Source organism: Coffea arabica, chromosome 2c, assembly GCF_036785885.1.
Source record: "Coffea arabica cultivar ET-39 chromosome 2c, Coffea Arabica ET-39 HiFi, whole genome shotgun sequence".
In the NCBI taxonomy this organism is placed as follows: Eukaryota; Viridiplantae; Streptophyta; class Magnoliopsida; order Gentianales; family Rubiaceae; genus Coffea; species Coffea arabica.
In genome coordinates, this window is record NC_092312.1 from 13,804,800 (window position 1) to 13,823,918 (window position 19,119).

Below are 19,119 nucleotides of genomic sequence, written 5' to 3' on the forward strand. Positions count from 1 at the left end.
TATAATTCATAGTAGAAATGTTACTTTTGTACTATCTTTTTACTAGTAGCCTGAACTGTCAGCTGAAATGTGTTTCACGGTTCTTTTCTCAATTTTCCATGTTATTGTTGCACGTTTGAGCCCAAATTTTGTTCCTATATCATGCACAATCAAATTGTCGACTAAAAAACTACACTAATCATATGCTAAACTTGTACTAATTGCTTTCTGTTGTTTAGAGCTTGTTGACCATAAGAAAGTCCGAGGAACAACCTCTGGGATGGAATACAAAGAACTTCTCATGCCATTTGGGATGCTCTGTATATCATTAGTGGCCAGTCAGTCTATGGCTTGTAAGCCTGAGCATTAATCTTACAGACATGAGCTCCAACAACTGGCTGGCCGTCGCCGTCGCCATCGCCATCATCATGCATGGCTGCCGAAGTACTTTCTCCGTGTAGAACACACAATGTAGATCCCACGTCGATATTTATTACAAGAGTAAAATGTGCAATGCAGCTCAATCTTGCTACCGTGGGATGTTAATTTAGATCAGTTTATTATATTGCAGAAGCAAAATTTTGATAATAAATGTATTCTTGGAGGAAATTGAAAGCTTTCCTTTTTCTTAAGCACCGTGCAAAGTGTATTTGGAGTAATTTAGGATAAAAAGTAGAAAACACCGACAACGACAATTTGAAGTTTAATATAGGGGAAAAAAAAGAGTTAAAGGTATTTTTTATGGCAAGATTTAGCTCGTGGGCATTTGATTCAAACCAATTGAGTTTAAGAATAAATTATATATACATAATAACAATGTATACAGTATCACTTTTTTATTGATAAAATATCATAATTTCGGCAAACATACAAAGATATCAAAGAATAGATCTAAGAAAGAATACTCCAAAATCAAAGAACAATTAAAAATTACATTGTAAAGCTCCAAATTTAAAAAATGAGATAAAATAATTGTAACTCCACAAACATTTGTGTATGCTTCCAATCGCTAGATCTGCTGATTAACTACGTCAAGTCCAGATATTATAGTGAGACTGCCGAATAGATACAGGAAATTTTAGATCTGATAATCAAAATCTAAAAAAAAAAACTCAGATCTAATAAAAGAAAATGAAAAATTTATCAAAAACTCTCATTAAGAATTCCTATGATAGAATAAAATTCTTGTTAAAAAATTTAGGAGAGAAGAAAACTCTCACGAGACAATTCTAAGGAGAGAAGAAATTTTCATTAGAAAATTTTAAGAGAGATTTTAGTCACACAAATGAAAAGAAACTATAAAAAGGACTCCTCAAATGGAGAAAGATAAAAAAAATCTGATATCTCTCCCGTGAGAGAGTTAAAGAAAGTTTTAGTTAGAGAGTTTTTTCTAGAGAGAAAGAGGCGGAGAATTGAACACAGTACCACTATTAAATCTATCACATATGAAAAAAAAATAGATTTTAAATTCAAATTTTCATAATTAACATTCATCCAAAGTTGATAATGTAATGTATACAAGATTTAATTAGTTGTGGTGCACTTTATTTCAATTCATAGCATAGAATAATCTTTGAATTAGCAATGAATATAGCCAACATCTGAAACTCTCTGATTAGGACAAATCTATTTTATTTCTTAATATTGAAGTTAATGGCTTGCTCAGGCCTTACAGATGCTTACGTTCCACAACCAAATTCCAAAAGATATGCATGTTATTAGTTGCACATTTCGTAACAGAAATAATCATTTACTTCGTGTGATCTGTTTTCTTCTTTTTGGCAATTCCAACTTCCAAGTGACGTTAAGGAATTTAATCCATTTTTTCTTCTTCTCTATGTGAGAAATTAAACCAATTCTAGTTCAGTTTTCAGCTTTTCAATTTTCATTTTTGTTTTGTGCTTCTCGAGATAGAATTATTGTTGCAAAAAGTATGAAATCATATTTCCTTTTATCAACAAAACAAAGCTCATAAACCAAAAAAAAAAAAGATGTTCAGTTGGTTACTTTCTTTGTTGTGTAGGTTAAGGAGACCTTTGGCTTTGGTCAAAAACGAGTTGATATTTTGTGACCATAGGTTCAAGTCCAACCACTTCTCCCTAGCTGCCCTATAGTGTGTGTGTGTATATATATATATATATACTCACATCCTTATTTGCCACTTTTTTTTTTATGTAAATATAATTTGGCCTACCAAAGTATTCGAAAATCTCTTTCTCCTCCTCCTGCTCTCCATATCTTCTCTCACTCAATCAGTCACGGCATCCATGGCAACCAGGATAACAAAGTGATAAGCAGAGGTTAAAAGTTCTACGTCCCACGAGAAGATGATACTCAGAATCCTATTCAACTTCCTTCTGATTTTCTCACTTTTGGCTTCAGCAAAATCAACATGCAACACTACTGCTGAGCAAGCACTTCTCTTCAAGGCCTTTGCCTCGGTCAATAACTTCAGAAGCTCATGGTTCAGAAACCCACAACAGAACTGTTCAAATGTTCCTCCAATCACAGAAATAAATCTGTCTTCAAGAAATCTCTCTGGCACCATCTCATGGAGGTTCCTCGGAAATTTGCCCCATCTTCAGACAATAGATCTCTCAAATAACTCTTTGGCCGGATCTGTTCCTCCTTGGTTTTGGTACATGCCAAGTCTGGTTGAAGTAAACCTGTCCATGAACAAGCTAGGAGGCACAATTGGGATGCCAGCTTCGGAAATGGATGCAACTTCTTCGGCAATTCAAAAGCTCAATCTGTCCTGTAACAGGTTCACTAATTTGGCTAATCTTCCTAAGTTTTCTGACAGGATAAGGATTCTTGACCTTTCACGTAATGATCTAAAGTCTCTTCCTTTTTGGTTCACCAACCTCACCAATCTTGAACATTTGAGCATCTCTAGCTGTAATATTTCGAGCAATCCAAAACCAATTTCTACTTTAAAGTCATTGAAATATTTAGATGTCTCCAACAACCACATGACCGGAAATTTCCCAAAAGATTTTCCTCCCTTAGATGGTGTCAAGTTCTTGAACATCTCATTCAACAACTTCACTCTAGCAGCTGACAAATTGCAGAAGCTTGATAAGTCTGCATTCATTCATGCTGGCAAAATTGTTGGTCCGAATAGTAGTAGCAGTCGTAATTCAGAGCTTCATGTAAAGCCTCATTCAATTTCAGCCACCCCACCTCATGGATTACCCAATAAACAGAAAGCCTTTATCCAAAAAATCAAGGAAAAGGACCACAAATCAAGAACCAAGATTTTGGTATTGACCATTTCACTAGCATCAACTTGCCTGTTATTGTCCATTATTGCCTTTGGTTATTGCATCTACAAGAAAAGAAAATTGGCTAAAAAGAACAAATGGGCAATCTCAAAGCCAATTCAAATGCAATTCAAGTTTGAAAAATCAGGGCCATTTTCCTTTGAAACCGAGTCAGGGACGTCATGGGTTGCTGATATCAAGGAACCATCTTCAGCACCAGTGATAATGTTTGAGAAGCCATTGCTTAACCTTACCTTCAAGGATTTGATAGCTGCCACGTCACATTTCGGGAAAGAATCCCTATTATCGGAAGGGAGATGTGGGCCCGTATACCGAGCGGTGCTGCCAGGTGAACTCCACGTGGCAATCAAGGTCCTAGAGCATGCTAGGGAGCTAACTCTCGATGGTTCTGTAGCCATGTTCGAGGAGCTTTCCCGGCTGAAGCATCCAAATTTGCTGCCAATTTCTGGCTATTGCATTGCAGGTATGGATTTATTCCTTGTTTGTACTCAAATTTTCTTTAAATTTGTAGGTTTTTATTTTTGTAATTTTCAAGCTTTAGCCGTCCTTTGACCTGCCATAATTAATGTGTTCACATGTTTCTGAAAGGCCGTAGTAGTAGTCAGTAATATTTGCAGAGATCCAAACACAGTAGCCATGATTACTAGTGGGTTTTCGTGAGATTTGGATTATACTTTATAGTATAGTACAGTGGATTCAATTTTCAGCAGCTCTTCTATCTGAAATTTTTTTCCCTCGTGCCCGGTGACCAGCGTTTGTGAAAAGTTAAGTCAAACTTTGGGATTAAGGCGATTTGGGATTGGATTTTGGTTGCTTAGAAGTTTGTAGCGTAGCGTAAAGTATGTTGGTCCAGATATTTCAATTTTACTTTTTATTGCCAATCACAACTTTCTTTTTGTGTACTCACGAGAACCAGAATCAGGCTTTGCCACTTTATGGTTTGATGATAACTTGGGAATTTCATTTTCACTGTTTATATTCATTTAATAACCGTATGTGTAGCCATATAGTTGGATGGCTCGCACTTCAGTATTAGATCCGGCCTTTAAAGATTCAATGATTCAAATTGTGTCACGTCATTCTATCAAGTGGCCAGACACAATTTAAGTCATTGAATTTTTGAAAATTGAATTTATCAAGTTTTGACCTAGTTGAACAAGAGGTGGATAAGAAAGGAGTCTAATTTTTACCTCAAACTAGGTCAGACAATTTGGTCCGACGAGGGCTTAGATGCTAAGGAATTAACTAATCCAAAAGCAAATTGTGATAGTTGGTGTATCGGTGCCTTTTTGCTCTGGCTGGATTGTGTATGATTATTGACTTTTTATGTTTCCATCGCCTTTTCACTTCTTCTTCCATTACCGTGTGAACATGGTAAAAAAAAAAACTAGTAGAAAGATTTTGTTAAAACGTTGAAGCTGACTGTGTCAATGCCCTTTTGTCTGGTGGATGAATGTCATCCTCATTAATGATTACACATGAATTTGGTGATAAAATGTTACCACATAAGTCAATACGTTAGATGCATAAATTAATTTCTTGTACCTTAGTATAAACTATTCTACAAGCAAGTGCAGCTCATTTGTTAACTTAAACACTTCAAAATATCAAGGTTTCGTTTGAATTAGCTGTTTTTTGGGTTATTTTTCAAAAACAGCACTGTAGTTCTTTGTCCAGGAAATCTAGAAAGATTTTTTTTAAGTTCCTTGTAGATATTATTGTTATTGATGTTGTGTGCTGCAATAATGTAACAACCTCATTGATGAGAAATTGATTGTACAAAATTATAACTTTGGAAAAGGACTCTTCTCAAGAAAATTTAATTCCAACATTTCTTATGGTTTTGGCCTGTTCCCTCATGACTAGGTAACCAGAAGCTTGTGTTGTACGAGTTCATGGCCAATGGTGACCTCCATCGATGGCTGCATGAGCTCCCGACCGGGGAGCCCAATGTGGAAGATTGGAGCTCCGACACGTGGGAAATTCAAAATGTGTCGCAAATCACGTCGCCGGAAAAATTGGTATGGCACACGCGCCACCGCATTGCGGTTGGTATAGCTCGTGGATTAGCCTATCTTCACCACGCCCAATCGAAGCCGATTGTGCATGGTCATTTGGTGCCTTCGAATATCCTGTTGTCAGATAATTTTGAACCCAGGATAGCTGATTTTGGGTTGAGTGAAAACCGAGGTAGCGGTTCAACCGGGGAGGACGTATATAATTTCGGTTTGATATTGATCGAGTTATTGACTGGTCAATCCGGTTCGACCGAGATGGTAAATTCAGTGAGAAGACTGGTGAGGGAAGGCCGAGGAGACAATGCACTTGACCAGCGGCTGAAATTGGGCAGTGACTCAGTGAGTGAGATGGTGGAATGCCTCCGAATCGGTTATTTATGTACGGCTGAGACGCCCGGCAAAAGACCTGGAATGCAGCAAGTGTTAGGTTTGCTCAAGGACATACATCCACCGCTACCGAGTTAACCTGACTCAACTAACTCGATCACGGGTATTGGGGTCAATACCAACTGGTCTAATTTGTGACTGGTGATTTAATCACGTGAAACTCACGTGCCTTAGGGAACTTTTTTTTTTTTTTTTTGTTCCTTTGAAATTTTCTAGGATTTTAATGTACAGACAAAAATTCAAAGGCAAAAAAAAAAAAAAAAAAAAAGGTTAGGGTGGACAAAATAAGGTGGGCAAGGTAAGGGAAGAAGGGCTGATGTTGGTGGGTGGCCATAAGGTTTGGATCAGAGAAGGCAGAGAATCCCACTTACTATTTGTCTGTTCTAAGTGGCATAAGACATCATCTGCTCCTTTTCTTTTCTTTCTTTAATTTTTCTTGTTTGTTTGCTCTTTTTTCTTTTCTCAGTTTACTGCTTTATTGCTTTCAATTTATAAATATTCTCATCCCTTTCTTTTAAGGCAATGAAGGGGGACACGAATCTTTATCAACTGGTTGGATTTGGGGACATTTTTTAGTGGTTCAGTCAATTTGGTACCAAAAATCTAGAGCAATTTGCCAGAATGCATTAATGTCATGTGCTTCCAGTTTGGCTGCTGGATTCCACTAAAAATCGTCGTCCAGAATTACATGAACGTATTGTCTGCTCATAGTCAATTTTGTAGGCCACAACTCAGCAAATGGTCTAGTGTTCAAACCCGTGTAGCACAGTTTATCTTGCTGGGTTGTACAGCCCTTACAATTGGCAAAATCTTTTCATATTATTATTCTGTAAATATGTTTTTCAATTATTTTTTATTTCTATAATTACTTTTTATGTCACACAAATATTGCAAAGTTGTTTACAAATAATCTTCAATCAAATGGGATTCTTTCCCCCCTTTTGCCCAAGGAGGAAAAAGAGGTGGCGTTTGAGGAATTTTCTTTAATTGAGAGGCAAAAAAATGAGCGGTGTCAACATATAGAAAAGATGGGTTATATTTGGCAAGTTAGGAATTTTGACAAACCTTTCCCTCTATTATTTGTTGATTGGATGATTCTCACTTGTCTTAGATTATGCATGAATTCATGACTCGAGGAGCTCATCTGGCCCGTTAGAAAGAAAAGAAATATTCTACTCCAAATCACATATGACTCGTACATGGACACAAATTAAATGATAGCTTAATTCCTTGATTTTAAAAATTCTCATATTTGTATTTATTATTTAAAAAAAATAAAATCTTTGATTTTAACTTAACAAGCTTCTCTTTCTTTTAAAAAAAAAATTTTTTTTTCAAGCAAACAAAACTTTGGCTGGGTTTAGCTCTAGTCACCATCGCGATTGCAAATTAAGACATGTCCTAAAATAGGGATGCTCTTATAGATTAGTCACTAATACAGTTCTTATATCATTATTGGATTCGAACATACTACGATCTTTAATGAAAACATATTCTCGCCAAAATTCTAGGGGGAAAAAGTTATGTAATTAGGACTCCGAAATCAAAAAGTTCTGTAATTAAAGTACCAAAGACGACAAAATGATCCTGAGGCGGCTGTCGTGCCAAAATGTCAGAGCCCTCTTACTTCCTTTTTTTTTTTTTTTTTTTTTTTTAACAAACGATAACATTTTATAGATATTAACACTTGATAATACAAGAGCTAATTACAAAAAGGGGTAAACTACCCCATATCTTTTCTAGCTTAATCTGATGGCCATGTTGGGAATGAGTTTTCCCATTCAATGTTTCTAACCGACTTGACTGCAAATTGAGCCATTGCATGACTACAACCATTCGCAGATCTGGGAACAAAAGAGAATAGGCAACTGTCAAAGCTATTCTTCAGGCTTCAATGTCTTCTAGAATTGTTTGTAACCTACAATCTTGAACATTACTAGTATTAATAAAGCTCACTACATTTTTGCAATCAGATTGGACTTCTATATTTGTCCATCCTACAACTTGAGCCATTTCCAGCACACTTCTAATCGCTAATGATTCCTCTGTGGCTGCTTCCCCTCTTCTCCTTCCAACGATTCCTTCAGCGCCCTCTTACTTCCGCCACAGGGTTTTGTGGCTGTTTTCGGTTGCTAATTAATAAGATTAGTGGCCATTCACATACCAACATTATCCACCTGCATCCTCCAATACTGATTCTGGGGCGGTCACCGCTTTTTCTTCTGATCAAATCAAGAAGAAAGAGGGAAAAGCAAAATCGGATGTATGAAGCCTCTTTTGCAGCATCAGAGACTCACTTTTTAAGTGTCTTCTTCCTTTCTGTTCTTTTTTGATTTCATACATCTAAAACTTCTAAAGATAGCCAGTGTAGAATAAAGTACAGCAATGGTGAAAGCGATGCTTTGATACTCTTTCAAGCATCCGAGGATCATGTCATACTTCAGAGTTTTGAGACATTTTAAAGAACACAAGAAACAAAGAATTAATCTCATATATATCTTTGCGATTAGATGGATGACACGATGTAAAAGATGTCGTCTCGATTTACTAAAAGCATATGTTTAGCATACCATATACCAATAACGTTATCAATAATTAACATTTTATTAAAACAATCTCATTGAGCTTGACAATTACCTATTCTGAAGTCATGGTCGGCATAAAAATATTATGCCTTGTTTGGATTGCGATTTTCTGTCGGAAAATTACGTCGTTTTCCGTGATCACATTTCCCTATTACCTTTTTCCCTCACATACATCAAATCGCTACAGTAATTTTTTCATGAAAAATCATGGAAAATGCAATCCAAACACAACCTTAGAATCTTTACGTACTCTCACCTAATTGGTTGTCAATAAGTGAAAGCCAAAGGGGTAGCAGTATTTGTATCCCATTCTATTCAAATGCAACTCTTGGAAAATAAGAGAACACACAGAAAAAAAAAAAAAGAGAGAGACAGAAAAAAGTCACTCAAGGATCCATCATAAGGAAGATACATAGAATAAGTAAAGAAAAAGTGATAAGTAGACAAATGCGTCGCTATCGATCCAAGTGGTAAAGATCCCATGTTCTTCAATTCAACCCAAAGCACTTTTGGTCCACGCAAAGAAAATTCAACAAACTTGAATGTGGAGTTGATAGAAGAAGATGCGTGGGGTGGGCCGCTATCAAAAGCTAAAGTACAAATTGAAGAAATTAGCAAAGTCTAGTGAAATTGTGAACTCATGACGGATGTGTAGAAGACGATAAAAAGAAGAAGATCATGGAAAGATCAAATGCGTGCCGTATGGGAGTCTTTTTGTTGAGTCCAAATTGAATCTACATTGCAATTTCTTGATTGAAGCGTGTTGAGTTTCTGTAGCAGTAGCAAGTACAAGTTTTGGGTTGATTTCATATGTTTTCTTGGTGATTGAGAGGTCGCTGATTTGCCAATTTGAATGCTTAACGGGATGAATTTGGATAGAGAGTATTATTTGAAATAATTATTGTACTTTTTGTGATGTATTGTATGTGAGATAAAAATATGAATTAGAAAAAAATGTGAATTAGAAAATGTGTTTATGGTGCAAGTAAAATATTATTTGAGATAACTTATGTAATTTTAGAACAAAAAGGTTAAGTTCCATTTGTAATAAAACGAATGATATCTGACCCTAATCATATTTATTTTTTCCTTAAAGTGGGATCTGACCAATCCATATTCATTTTTGTAATTAAAAAAGTGGGATTTGACATTTTCGTACATAAATAATAATTGCATGTGGCTCACATAATAAATTCAGGACAAAAAGTGTTCAAAAATTTAGGTTGGAATCAAATTTTATCGATTTGATTTTGTGAAAGATGTAAAGTTACTATTTTAAAAGTGACGAAAGAAAAAATTCATTTAGTAAGATATGAAAGACGTTTTGAACGATTTTTCTTCATTTTTTTTTCAAACTCATTACATTGTATATAAATTCATACCCATATGGAATCATCCACTTGTCTACACCAGAAGTTTTTATTACCTATATATTAAAAATTTGACGTATATATATATATCCTTATTTTGTTGACACATTCACAAATTTTAAAATCATCAATTCCTTGTGATCAATTTGACTCTTATCCTATCTTTTAGTAGGCCTTTTTTTCCCCTGGTTAGTAAAAGTAGCGGAGGAGGGGTTCCATTGTTCCATAGTAGGCCTAATAGAAAGCCATATAAAATCTAGTTACTGTTTATGTCCAAAAATCTAGTTACTGTTTATGTCTTGTTTGGTGCCCAAGAATGGTCGACAAAATTTCAAATCTTAAATGGGCTATTCAGCAAGCCCAATTGAGAAAAGTAAATCCTGAGCAGAAGTATGTACAACAATTAGACGTACACGGACCTCTCTATTTTGGACAGAATCCAACCCAAAAATTTGTTATGGAGTACTGCAATCATACGCTACTCGGCCCTCTTTATTTTGGATCCAACCCGACCAAACTTTTGTACAACCCGCTTCATCATCTTTTTGTCACTTTTCTACCTTTTATCTTATTTTCCCTCTCCTCAATCAATTAATCAATCATACAAAACCCTCGCTTTTCACTGGAAATTTTCCAAAAAATTTTGAAATTTTTTCTTTTGGGGCAATTCTATCTCGGATAATTCAATCAAATCCCTAATTTTCTTCTCCTTCAATTTCGATTTCAGCTCTGATAAATTTCGGCCATGGCTTCGCATCAGAAGAAAGAATCCATTGCTTTACTCTCCATATACGGCGACGAAGATGACGAGGAAATGGAAGAAGCTGAAGCCGAAGCAGAAATCGAAGCCAAAACCGAAGAAGAAGCTGAACAACAACCATTTCAGATACTTCAAGTGGAACAAGAACGAGAAGAAGAGTTTTCCGTAACAGAAAACCACAGCACCATTGTCATACGAGAGAGTACTAGTACTACAATTGTAGCTTCGGATTTAGTAGTAGAAGAAGAAGAGCGGCATGAGCAGCAACAGCGAGTAGGAGAAGATAATGTTACCCCTGGCAGGGGGGTATTTGGGGGTTTAGGAGGGTCAGCATCCGCCACGCCGCAGGGTTCAGCTTCTTCACCTGGGCGGCGAAGGAAGGAGAGGATAACGATTGTGGATTACGGGCATGATGAGGCCGCGATGTCTCCTGAGCCAGAGGTATTGATCAGTATGTAAAGGCACAAGAATGTATGTGTCTACGTTGTTTTATCTTTTCTTGTTTGGTGTTGTTTGTCTGTTCGGTTTTTCTGATTGGTCGTTGTTACTTTTATTTGTTTGAGTTGTAGGAAGGGGAGATAATGGTGGGTCGAAATTCGATGGAAGTGGAGGGTGCCGCAATGGTTAATGGTATGAATTTTGGTTTGCCGTTTGATCAATTCAATTTGCAGTTGTCATTTGATTATTGTGTTGTTTATGCTGTTGTAGGTGTCATGCTGTCTGAGATTATTGTTAGGTAGAGGGATTTAAAGTATCTAATGGGTTAATTTAGTGCTTGTGGAAACTATCCAGTTGCTAGTTAAAAAGATGTGCTTAATCAATTACTCCGAGGCTTTTTAGATATCCTGTTAGATCATACCATGGGACCATTTACTTGGTTTTCTCATTCAGTGTGACCTGTTGTTGATGTGCAATATTCAAAACGTAAGTTAAGTCGAAAAAATGTCATTATTTTTTTTCTTTTATATTATAGTTATATTGTTATGTCACCAGGAGACAAGTACTAGGTTTCTTTATTTAGTTTGACCTGTTGTTGACTGGTATAATGTTGAAAATGTACCCGATTTACTTAATGTAACTGATACACTAAAGATATTTAAATGTTGTACGTGTTTATCTACTGTTGTTCTTAGTCCTGTGACTGTTCTATATCCATTCTAGTACATAAGGTTGGGTCGAACATGCGGGGGTTGTGTAAAAAGGTGGTTGTTGGGGATCCTGCGTAAGAAATGAACTGACCTTAACCGGAGTTCGACGCTGTGAGGTAGTGATAATGATGGGGAAAGAAAAATGTATACCGGATTAGTAATGAGGGAATATTCTGATACCATAAATGTGGGGTACCGTGGTTATTCATAGACAAGATAGGACACTAATAATAAGTTGAATGTGGCCAGCATAACCTTGCACTTGCCTGGCTGGCACTGCTATTAAGCAGTGCATCTCAGTTGTCCCGCTTCTGAATAGTCCCATAAATATGGTAATTTTCCTGAACACGTGATTTACCAAAATCAGCAGATGGGCTTCCCGTATTGTTCTTCCGGAGCTTTGCAACAACTCTTTCTAAGATTTGTATTCGGCCTTTGCTGAAGTTCCCAAGCTTTTGCAAATTCTCATAGTTCACAGCCTTTATTTATTTATTTATTTTTACCTTTTCCTTAATGGCTTCTTTATCCCATACTGAACTTGTAATGTCTTGTCATAATGACATTTGCAACTGTAGCTTTCCTTCTCGCTTCTCTAGGCTTTCCTTGTGAGTTTCCAGATAAGCAATTGTGCCAAAGTAACCGCCGTTTTGATTTTTCATTTCAATTTTAAATTTTAAAAACTTTGAGTTTCCCCGCCCTTCTCTAGGGTTATGCCTTTATATATTCCCCTCAAGCTTCATTCACCAATTTCACCTTTGTTTTGCATCTTCTTAGTGTTCCAAGCATTCTTAGACTTGTGTACTGGAAATTTCAGAATTCATTATTCAGCCCATTCTTGGTCTTACAGTTTCCTTCAAAGCATCCATAACATTCAGCTGCTTTTTCTGCGAATGTTCCCTCTGTCCAAGCCTTAGGCTAACAAGGATATGGAATGTAGTTCTATTGTAGTTGGGTGTACAAGATCCAAGTTAGAGTTGTGATTTTCCTTGCAATTTTCTTACTGACCCATGTGCTTGTACTAATTTAAGTCTGCGGGTTGATTGGGACAAAATTTATTTTTAGCATAATCAGTCGCTGGAGAGTTGATAGCAGCTGTTGTTGTGTGCTGTTTACTTCATGGACTGTGGTATTCTCTGTTATATGCCTCTAAACTTTCATATAGCAGTTTATTGTGCTGGACTGTAAATTATTTTTCTTTTATTTGTTGATTTTTAAATGGACAAGCATTATCCTTCGGGAATGTAACTGGAACATTGGATATAAAATATGACTCATACCAGGAGAAAAGAAACACCGTGCCTCTTTCAACAGCTTTTGAGTACTACGGATAATTTATCCTTTTCTATTTTCCTTTTTTTTTTCTTTTTCTTTACACCTTATATTTTTCGAATTGCGTGGGTATACTCCTTACAGTTAGAAATATATCGATCAATTTGATTAAAATATAGTCTTGAAAAGTGGATTGAAACCTGTTTTGGTTGAATGGTCTGTTTTGTAGTGCAAAGTAAATTTTTTATGCAACCATGCTTTTTTTTCGTTTTCGTTTTTTAACTACTTTTGTGAATGTCCATTTACATATGAGAAGAAGCATATTGAAGTGTCAAAGCAAAGCTTAAGGTTTCATAGCTTGTTAGTTTTCCTGATCCATTTTTTTACTTATTCAGGTAACTTTCAAGTGAAGACAGTCCAGGTGTTGACACCTGGTGACCGAGCGACTCCTCCCCAAGTATCTGATCCAAATGATCAGGCAGAGATGGCTACGAGCAACCCTGCTGTAGTTGGATCAGAATCAGCCGAGGCTGCGGATGCAGATGTGGTTCCTTCAAAGGAGGCGGAAGATATTGATCTATTAAATAATTTTTTACCACCGCCACCGGAGGCTAAGTGCTCAGATGAACTGCAAGTAAGTTTGGTCACGTTAATTGATTCAAGTTTTTATGTGATTTTAAATGGAAGACTACATTTATTGTTCCCTTTAATACATAGTAAGTTTGCCAAATTAACATCCTTAAGTGTAGTGTGTATATCCTTGTCTTCATGTCCATCCTTTCTTTTCTCCTGCAGGAGAAGATAAGTAAATTTCTTCGATTGAAGAAGATTAAAAGCTATAATGCAGAAGTGCGCAACAGAAAAGAATATCGGAACCCTGACTTCTTACGGCATGCCATGATATATCTTGACATTGATGAGATTGGATCTTGTTTTAGCAAGGATGTCTTTGATCCCCATGGATATAATCAAAGTGACTTTTATGATGAAATAGGTAACTGTAGCACTCATTAAATCTTTACTTTTTGATTTGTCCCTTTTGCCAATGACCTGCATCATCAAGTGTAATTGCTGTGACTTCATGCTAAAACTATCACGTAGTACTCATTAAATCTTTACTTTTTGATTTGTCCCTTTTTCCAATGACCTGCATCATCAAATGTAATTGCTGTGACATCATGCTAAAACTATCAGATGTGATTATTTCTCGACAATGCACGATATTTTAAGGAAGGTTTTGCTTACAAACAATTGGAATTAGTAAACTGCTTTGATATTAGGCCTTTTTTTTTTTTTTTCATTTTTTTAGCAAACAGCAATTAGTATGTTTAGGCTGTCTTTGGTTTTCTATGGATGGTCATGATGTGGATTTTTGAGAACTTACAAATTTCTGCGTCAATAAATTTAGGAATGAACAGCCTTGTGGTTTGGGAGTGTAGAATACAGAGAGATGCAAAAGGAATGGTCTTATGGGATGAGAAAGTGGGACACTAAACTTCCTGTATGATAGAAAGGCTGTGATAAAAAAGACGAGGGTTCTACTCATTTGGGCTCTACATACAGTTGTGTAATATTGTCTTTCTGAGAGTAGAGAAGCATGGTATTAAAAGATGAAAATGCCCTTTTTAAGGCTTCCTTGTGTGTGGAGTAAAATGTGATGGACTTTAAGATAAGAATACCTCTCCTTATCTGCTTCTTATCAAATAGTGGCTTATGATGATATCCCAAAAGATATGAGGATCCTTTTTTCCACCTTCTGCTCCCTTGGTACCAATGTAACTTACATATGCTAGTAAACTAGAACTGACAATGGTGCTAATCTACTTGTGATTGTATTCATGAAATTAAAACAATTATCTATGCGAATTTTTATTGTGTCCTTAGGAGATTTTATTTAATTACAAGTACAGAAAATCAGAAAATATCCTGGTCAAAGTGGTACTAGATTTGTCAAAAGTTATCCACAGTTAGTGAATTTTGTGGTCTTGTAAGCAGTTTATTGGCTTACGAAGCTTCTACTCTTTGTGCCTAATCTGATGTAGTCTCAAACTGTTTAATAGTCTAATATGCGTTCTTTACCAGTATTTTAATCTATAGCATATATGGAAGGGGGTTGGAATTCTGGCATCAACTTCAGGGTGGGAATAAAAATTGTGTCATCCTATTGGTTTAAGCTTGGTTTTTTCTGGCATGGTTCGCAGAACAGAATTGGGGACATGTATCTGTGTTTTTCATCTCTTTGCCAGTTCCTTTTCTCTTTTCACACTGTTCTGAACCTTAAAGTAATTCAATTTGCAGGAATCTGAAATTAGCCCTCATGATTTTTTTTTACCGCCTTTCAAGCAGACTGTTATTCCTTCACTTTGGTTCATTAGCTTTCATTCCTCCTATCATGGTTCAGCCTCAGAAACAGAATATACAGCTTCTAGTATTCACTTTCATTCATTAGCTTTTATTGTCCTAGTATGCTGGTTTCACCAATAGTTTGTCCATGTGCAGAGCTTGATATGAGGCGAGAAATGGAGAGGAAGGAGCAAGAAAGAAAGAGAAGCCCAAAAATAGATTTTTTGTCTGCAGGCACACAACCAGGAGCAGTTCCAACTCCCAAAATCAATTTGCCAATTCCAGGTCCCAAAACCACCTTGACATCTGGTTGCTCGAGTTTTTGGTCATTGAAAATTGTGTTGTCTTGTCTATAGATATGGATATTCTTGGAAACCATTTCTAATTATTTTTCTATATTTGATAGTTGCACCTGGAACTGGATTGAATACAGTAACTGCTGCGGTGGACACTTTAGCTCGGGATGGCCGACAGAACAAGAAATCCAAGTGGGATAAGGTTTCCATCTACTTATGTAGTAATATAAAAGATTTCTAGTAAAGATGTGAATTACCCTTCAATTAATCAGTTAGCTTACTTGATTTCAGGTGGATGGTGATAGATTTAATCTTGTGCCGACTGTTGGGCAGGATGCTGTGTCTGCTGTTGCAACACATGCTAGTTTTCTGTCCGCTGCTAATGCTGGTACTGGATATTCTGCCTACGCGTAAGTTCTTTATGCATATTCAAATCTCATTTTCACTCGTCTCCGTCTTAACTCTATTATTTTTTGTTTGCAGTCCTGCACATCCATTACCTCTTCCAACTTTCCTTGTCTGATGGTCTTGAGTATTCTATGGTTGACCTAGCAGTGCCTTGATGCTCTATGGTTACTATTGAAATATTTATTTAGGGTTGTAAGATTATGCTCTTGCTTTTTCTAAACAGGTCTAATGTGTAGATATAATTTAATAATGATCACATGATCTGACTGTATTACTTAGTTCTTGTTATATATATATATATATATTTTTTTTTTTGAAAGTGTAAGTGGGAGGTCTTGAACCCGGGACCTCTCACTTACACTCCCTCCTCCCGCACCACCCAACCCATCCCTCCCCCCCCCTCCCCTGCCCCGCCCCCTTCCGGGTTATATATTCTTACATACCTCATTTCAGACATCTCCTAATTTTAATTAGTAGATTAGCTTTTGTTTTGTTCTAACTACACTTCGGAAATTGTGAATGGAATACATCTCATCTTAGCAGGTGAAGTACTTAGAAAAGAAGAGGATGCTGTGTAAGACCCATTTTGGGTTCCTTTTTTGGATCTTTTCCAGCTTTTTCTATTGATTAATGGTCATTGAGTTGCATAGATCAATCATAACCTTGCATTCAGGACTATGTTAGTAACTTCTAAATTAATCGTAGTACAGTTTCTTCTTTTTATACCTATCTTTGTTTGTTTTCTTCTTTTTTCCCTTTTTTGGGGGGGAAGGGGGGGGGGGGGTTTGGGTTTGGAATGGTGGTAGGGTGGGTTATGTGATGTTGACTGAATGTTTAAATTGGATTTAGATATGTGAAAATTGTGTGTATGAAAATATTAACATCTGTTATCTATCGAAGTTCTGTTACAATGGATCTAATTGTAGAGCGGGCAAGATAAAGTGATCAAGTTTGGTATTGGCAAATCGTTGGGCTTTAAGTAATATTCATGTTAATAGATATGCTGTGCGAGTCTCAGATCAAATAGTGGTATTGGAGAAGCATCTTTCTTTGGTGCTGCTACCTGAAAATTTTAGAACATGAAGTGTAGACAGGACAAATTGTGAATTGAGAGAACATAAAGTGCTGCAATATGTTATGTGGATTACAGCATAGCTAGAGACATGTATGGGAGGCAGGTCATGTTTATTTCCTATATGCTCTTCTTAGAGATTCAACTCTTTTTCATGCTGTAAAACTTGAATGAATATTTGTTGGCCTTTCTTTTATGTCTTGAATAAGACTTCTATTGTGGTATTTCACCTGTCCCCTGAAAGTTCCTTACTCCACTGATTGCAGCCAACAAAGACGACGGGAGGCAGAAGATAAACGTTCAAGTGATAAGAAATCTGACAGATCTAGTGACAAGAAATCAGATAGAAGGACTTGATTAGTTCAGCTTGCACAGTTGACAAGGAAGCTATCAGCCTGTGAGATCCATCAAGATGAAGATAGAATGTGGCTCCACCACATTTCTAGGCTGTATTTGTTTCTAGATCTTACCAATTTGTATATGAATGAATATAGGGAGAGCCGGTTTTCATGTCAGCCTTGCTAAATCGGAAATTTTGATGGGAACGGTTGTCTGCAAAGCTTGCTCCGTTCTTGCAGCAAATTGAGTGTAACTAAATTTTGATGGAAGCTGCTGTATTATAGAAATCCTGGTTGCTCTATCATGCCTACTTTTTCCCTATTTTGTTGGTTTTTCTGTTTTTCAGTTCTTTGCTTGCTCCCCCTATTAAGGTTGCCATGTTAATGCTGCCAAAGATGTTCCCTTTCATAAATCACAGTGAAGAAAAAAGGGTTACAGTATTGTTTTATTCTTTTTGCCTTTCTGTTTGTTGGCAACTGGGATACCTTCCAGTCAGTCAAAACCATCATTTGGTGCGCACGTACTCGACGACGGCAAGATTTACATCAGCCGAAAGGAAAAGCTTTGCATGAAAAGTAAATGGCAAACAGCACTGACCCATGAAACTTGGCCCCAGCCACGTTAGTTAGTACAACGAGGTGGTAGAAAGAAAGGTTCCTCCCTCCTTGCCTGCTAACACAGGATCTACCCAAACTTTTTTGCTAGGTCAAGGTTATCCTTAGCTAGAACTCCACATCATATTCATATTAAATTATTAATCCCATTTCGTGGAGTAATTTTCGGGTAGTCAACAGGAACATGCTTTATATTACAGGTCAATTCATCTTTCTTTTTTTTTGTTTATCTTTATTTTTAAGTTCAAGAGAGGCTTAAAACCTTGCAAGGAAAAAGGAGATGGTTTAAGAGTCGAATTAGTCATTTCATTCACCTGCTTAATATTTTTGCTGATTTAAAACTTTAGATATTTTCTTAATAAGATTATCATGATTGAATTTGTAATCATTTCTTCATTCTTTCGTTGATCCTCATGATTGAATTTGCAATTATTTCGTTATTTAATCTACTTCATTTGATGGAGAATCAAATTAAATTGGAGTCTGATTCTTCAGCCATTTGTCTTCGAATCCTCCAACCACATCTTATGCTTGACCATCTCACAGGTGGGTTGCATATATCTTCCTTTTTCATTTTTGGTGTCAAAAGAAGAAAAGTACATGTATGTAATACAAACTTTTTTGCTTTCTTTGAAAGAGGAAGAAGATACTTGCATATGCTGCACAAGATCTTGTTTTCAATATGACTTTTGGCTGTCTTCTATCCTATTCCTATGAATGTTGGTTGGCCACAGGATTGTACAGGGTGATAAATGCCATGTTATTTCGCTTTTTGTTCAGATAAAAAGTGACTATTCAAGCTACAAAATAGGAGAGCTCATTTATCGATGCCGGTCTTCTTTTTTTGGCATAAAAAATAGAGAGACGTTGGAGATGGATTTGTACGCCGCTCTCCCAAATCACATGTTCAAGCCTAGTCAGTAGAGAGTTGGACACGCACATTTTATACCAAAATACACCAAAATGTAAAAGAAAAGGTTGCAATGAATTTGCTTCTTTTCTTATTTTTTTTAAGTGAGAAGATTTTGTTAGGAAATTGGCTTAATTTCTTTTAGGTAGATTTCTTATTTTGTGTGGAAGTAACTAGTTTCCTAATTGGTTTTAGTTACTTGAAGTAGTAGCCAAGAAATTCTATTTAGTTTAGAAAATAGTATTGGTTTCCAATTGTTATTTGGTTTTTTGGCAGTAATGTTCCCTATAAATAGATGGGTTGACATACCACACAAGTAGACACGAGTGACGCACAA

General features: G+C 36.4%; 2 protein-coding genes across 5 annotated transcripts; both read left to right on the forward strand.

Annotated features, from left to right (window-relative positions):
- Positions 1–2,151: 2,151 nt before the first annotated feature.
- LOC113726177 (calmodulin-binding receptor kinase CaMRLK) lies at positions 2,152–6,094 on the forward strand. Its single transcript, XM_027249744.2, has 2 exons — positions 2,152–3,726; positions 5,130–6,094. Exons 1-2 carry the CDS (start codon positions 2,307–2,309, stop codon positions 5,744–5,746), a joined length of 2,037 nt encoding a protein of 678 aa, XP_027105545.1. The 5' UTR covers positions 2,152–2,306; the 3' UTR covers positions 5,747–6,094.
- A 4,060-nt stretch (positions 6,095–10,154) lies between these two features.
- LOC113726178 (uncharacterized) lies at positions 10,155–17,559 on the forward strand. Of its 4 annotated transcripts, none has more exons than XR_011839026.1 (9): positions 10,155–10,824; positions 10,953–11,013; positions 13,196–13,434; positions 13,596–13,794; positions 15,300–15,428; positions 15,550–15,641; positions 15,731–15,849; positions 15,923–16,036; positions 17,186–17,559. XR_011839026.1 is itself a non-coding variant. In XM_072074480.1 (9 exons), exons 1-8 carry the CDS (start codon positions 10,369–10,371, stop codon positions 15,960–15,962), a joined length of 1,335 nt encoding a protein of 444 aa, XP_071930581.1. In that variant the 5' UTR covers positions 10,155–10,368; the 3' UTR covers positions 15,963–16,011; positions 17,186–17,559. The 4 variants fall into 4 exon arrangements, 3 of the variants coding, with proteins under 3 accessions (XP_071930581.1, XP_071930582.1, XP_027105546.1); XM_072074480.1 differs by having other exon boundaries at positions 15,923–16,011; XM_072074481.1 differs by having other exon boundaries at positions 15,923–15,981.
- The last annotated feature ends 1,560 nt before the right edge of the window (positions 17,560–19,119 follow it).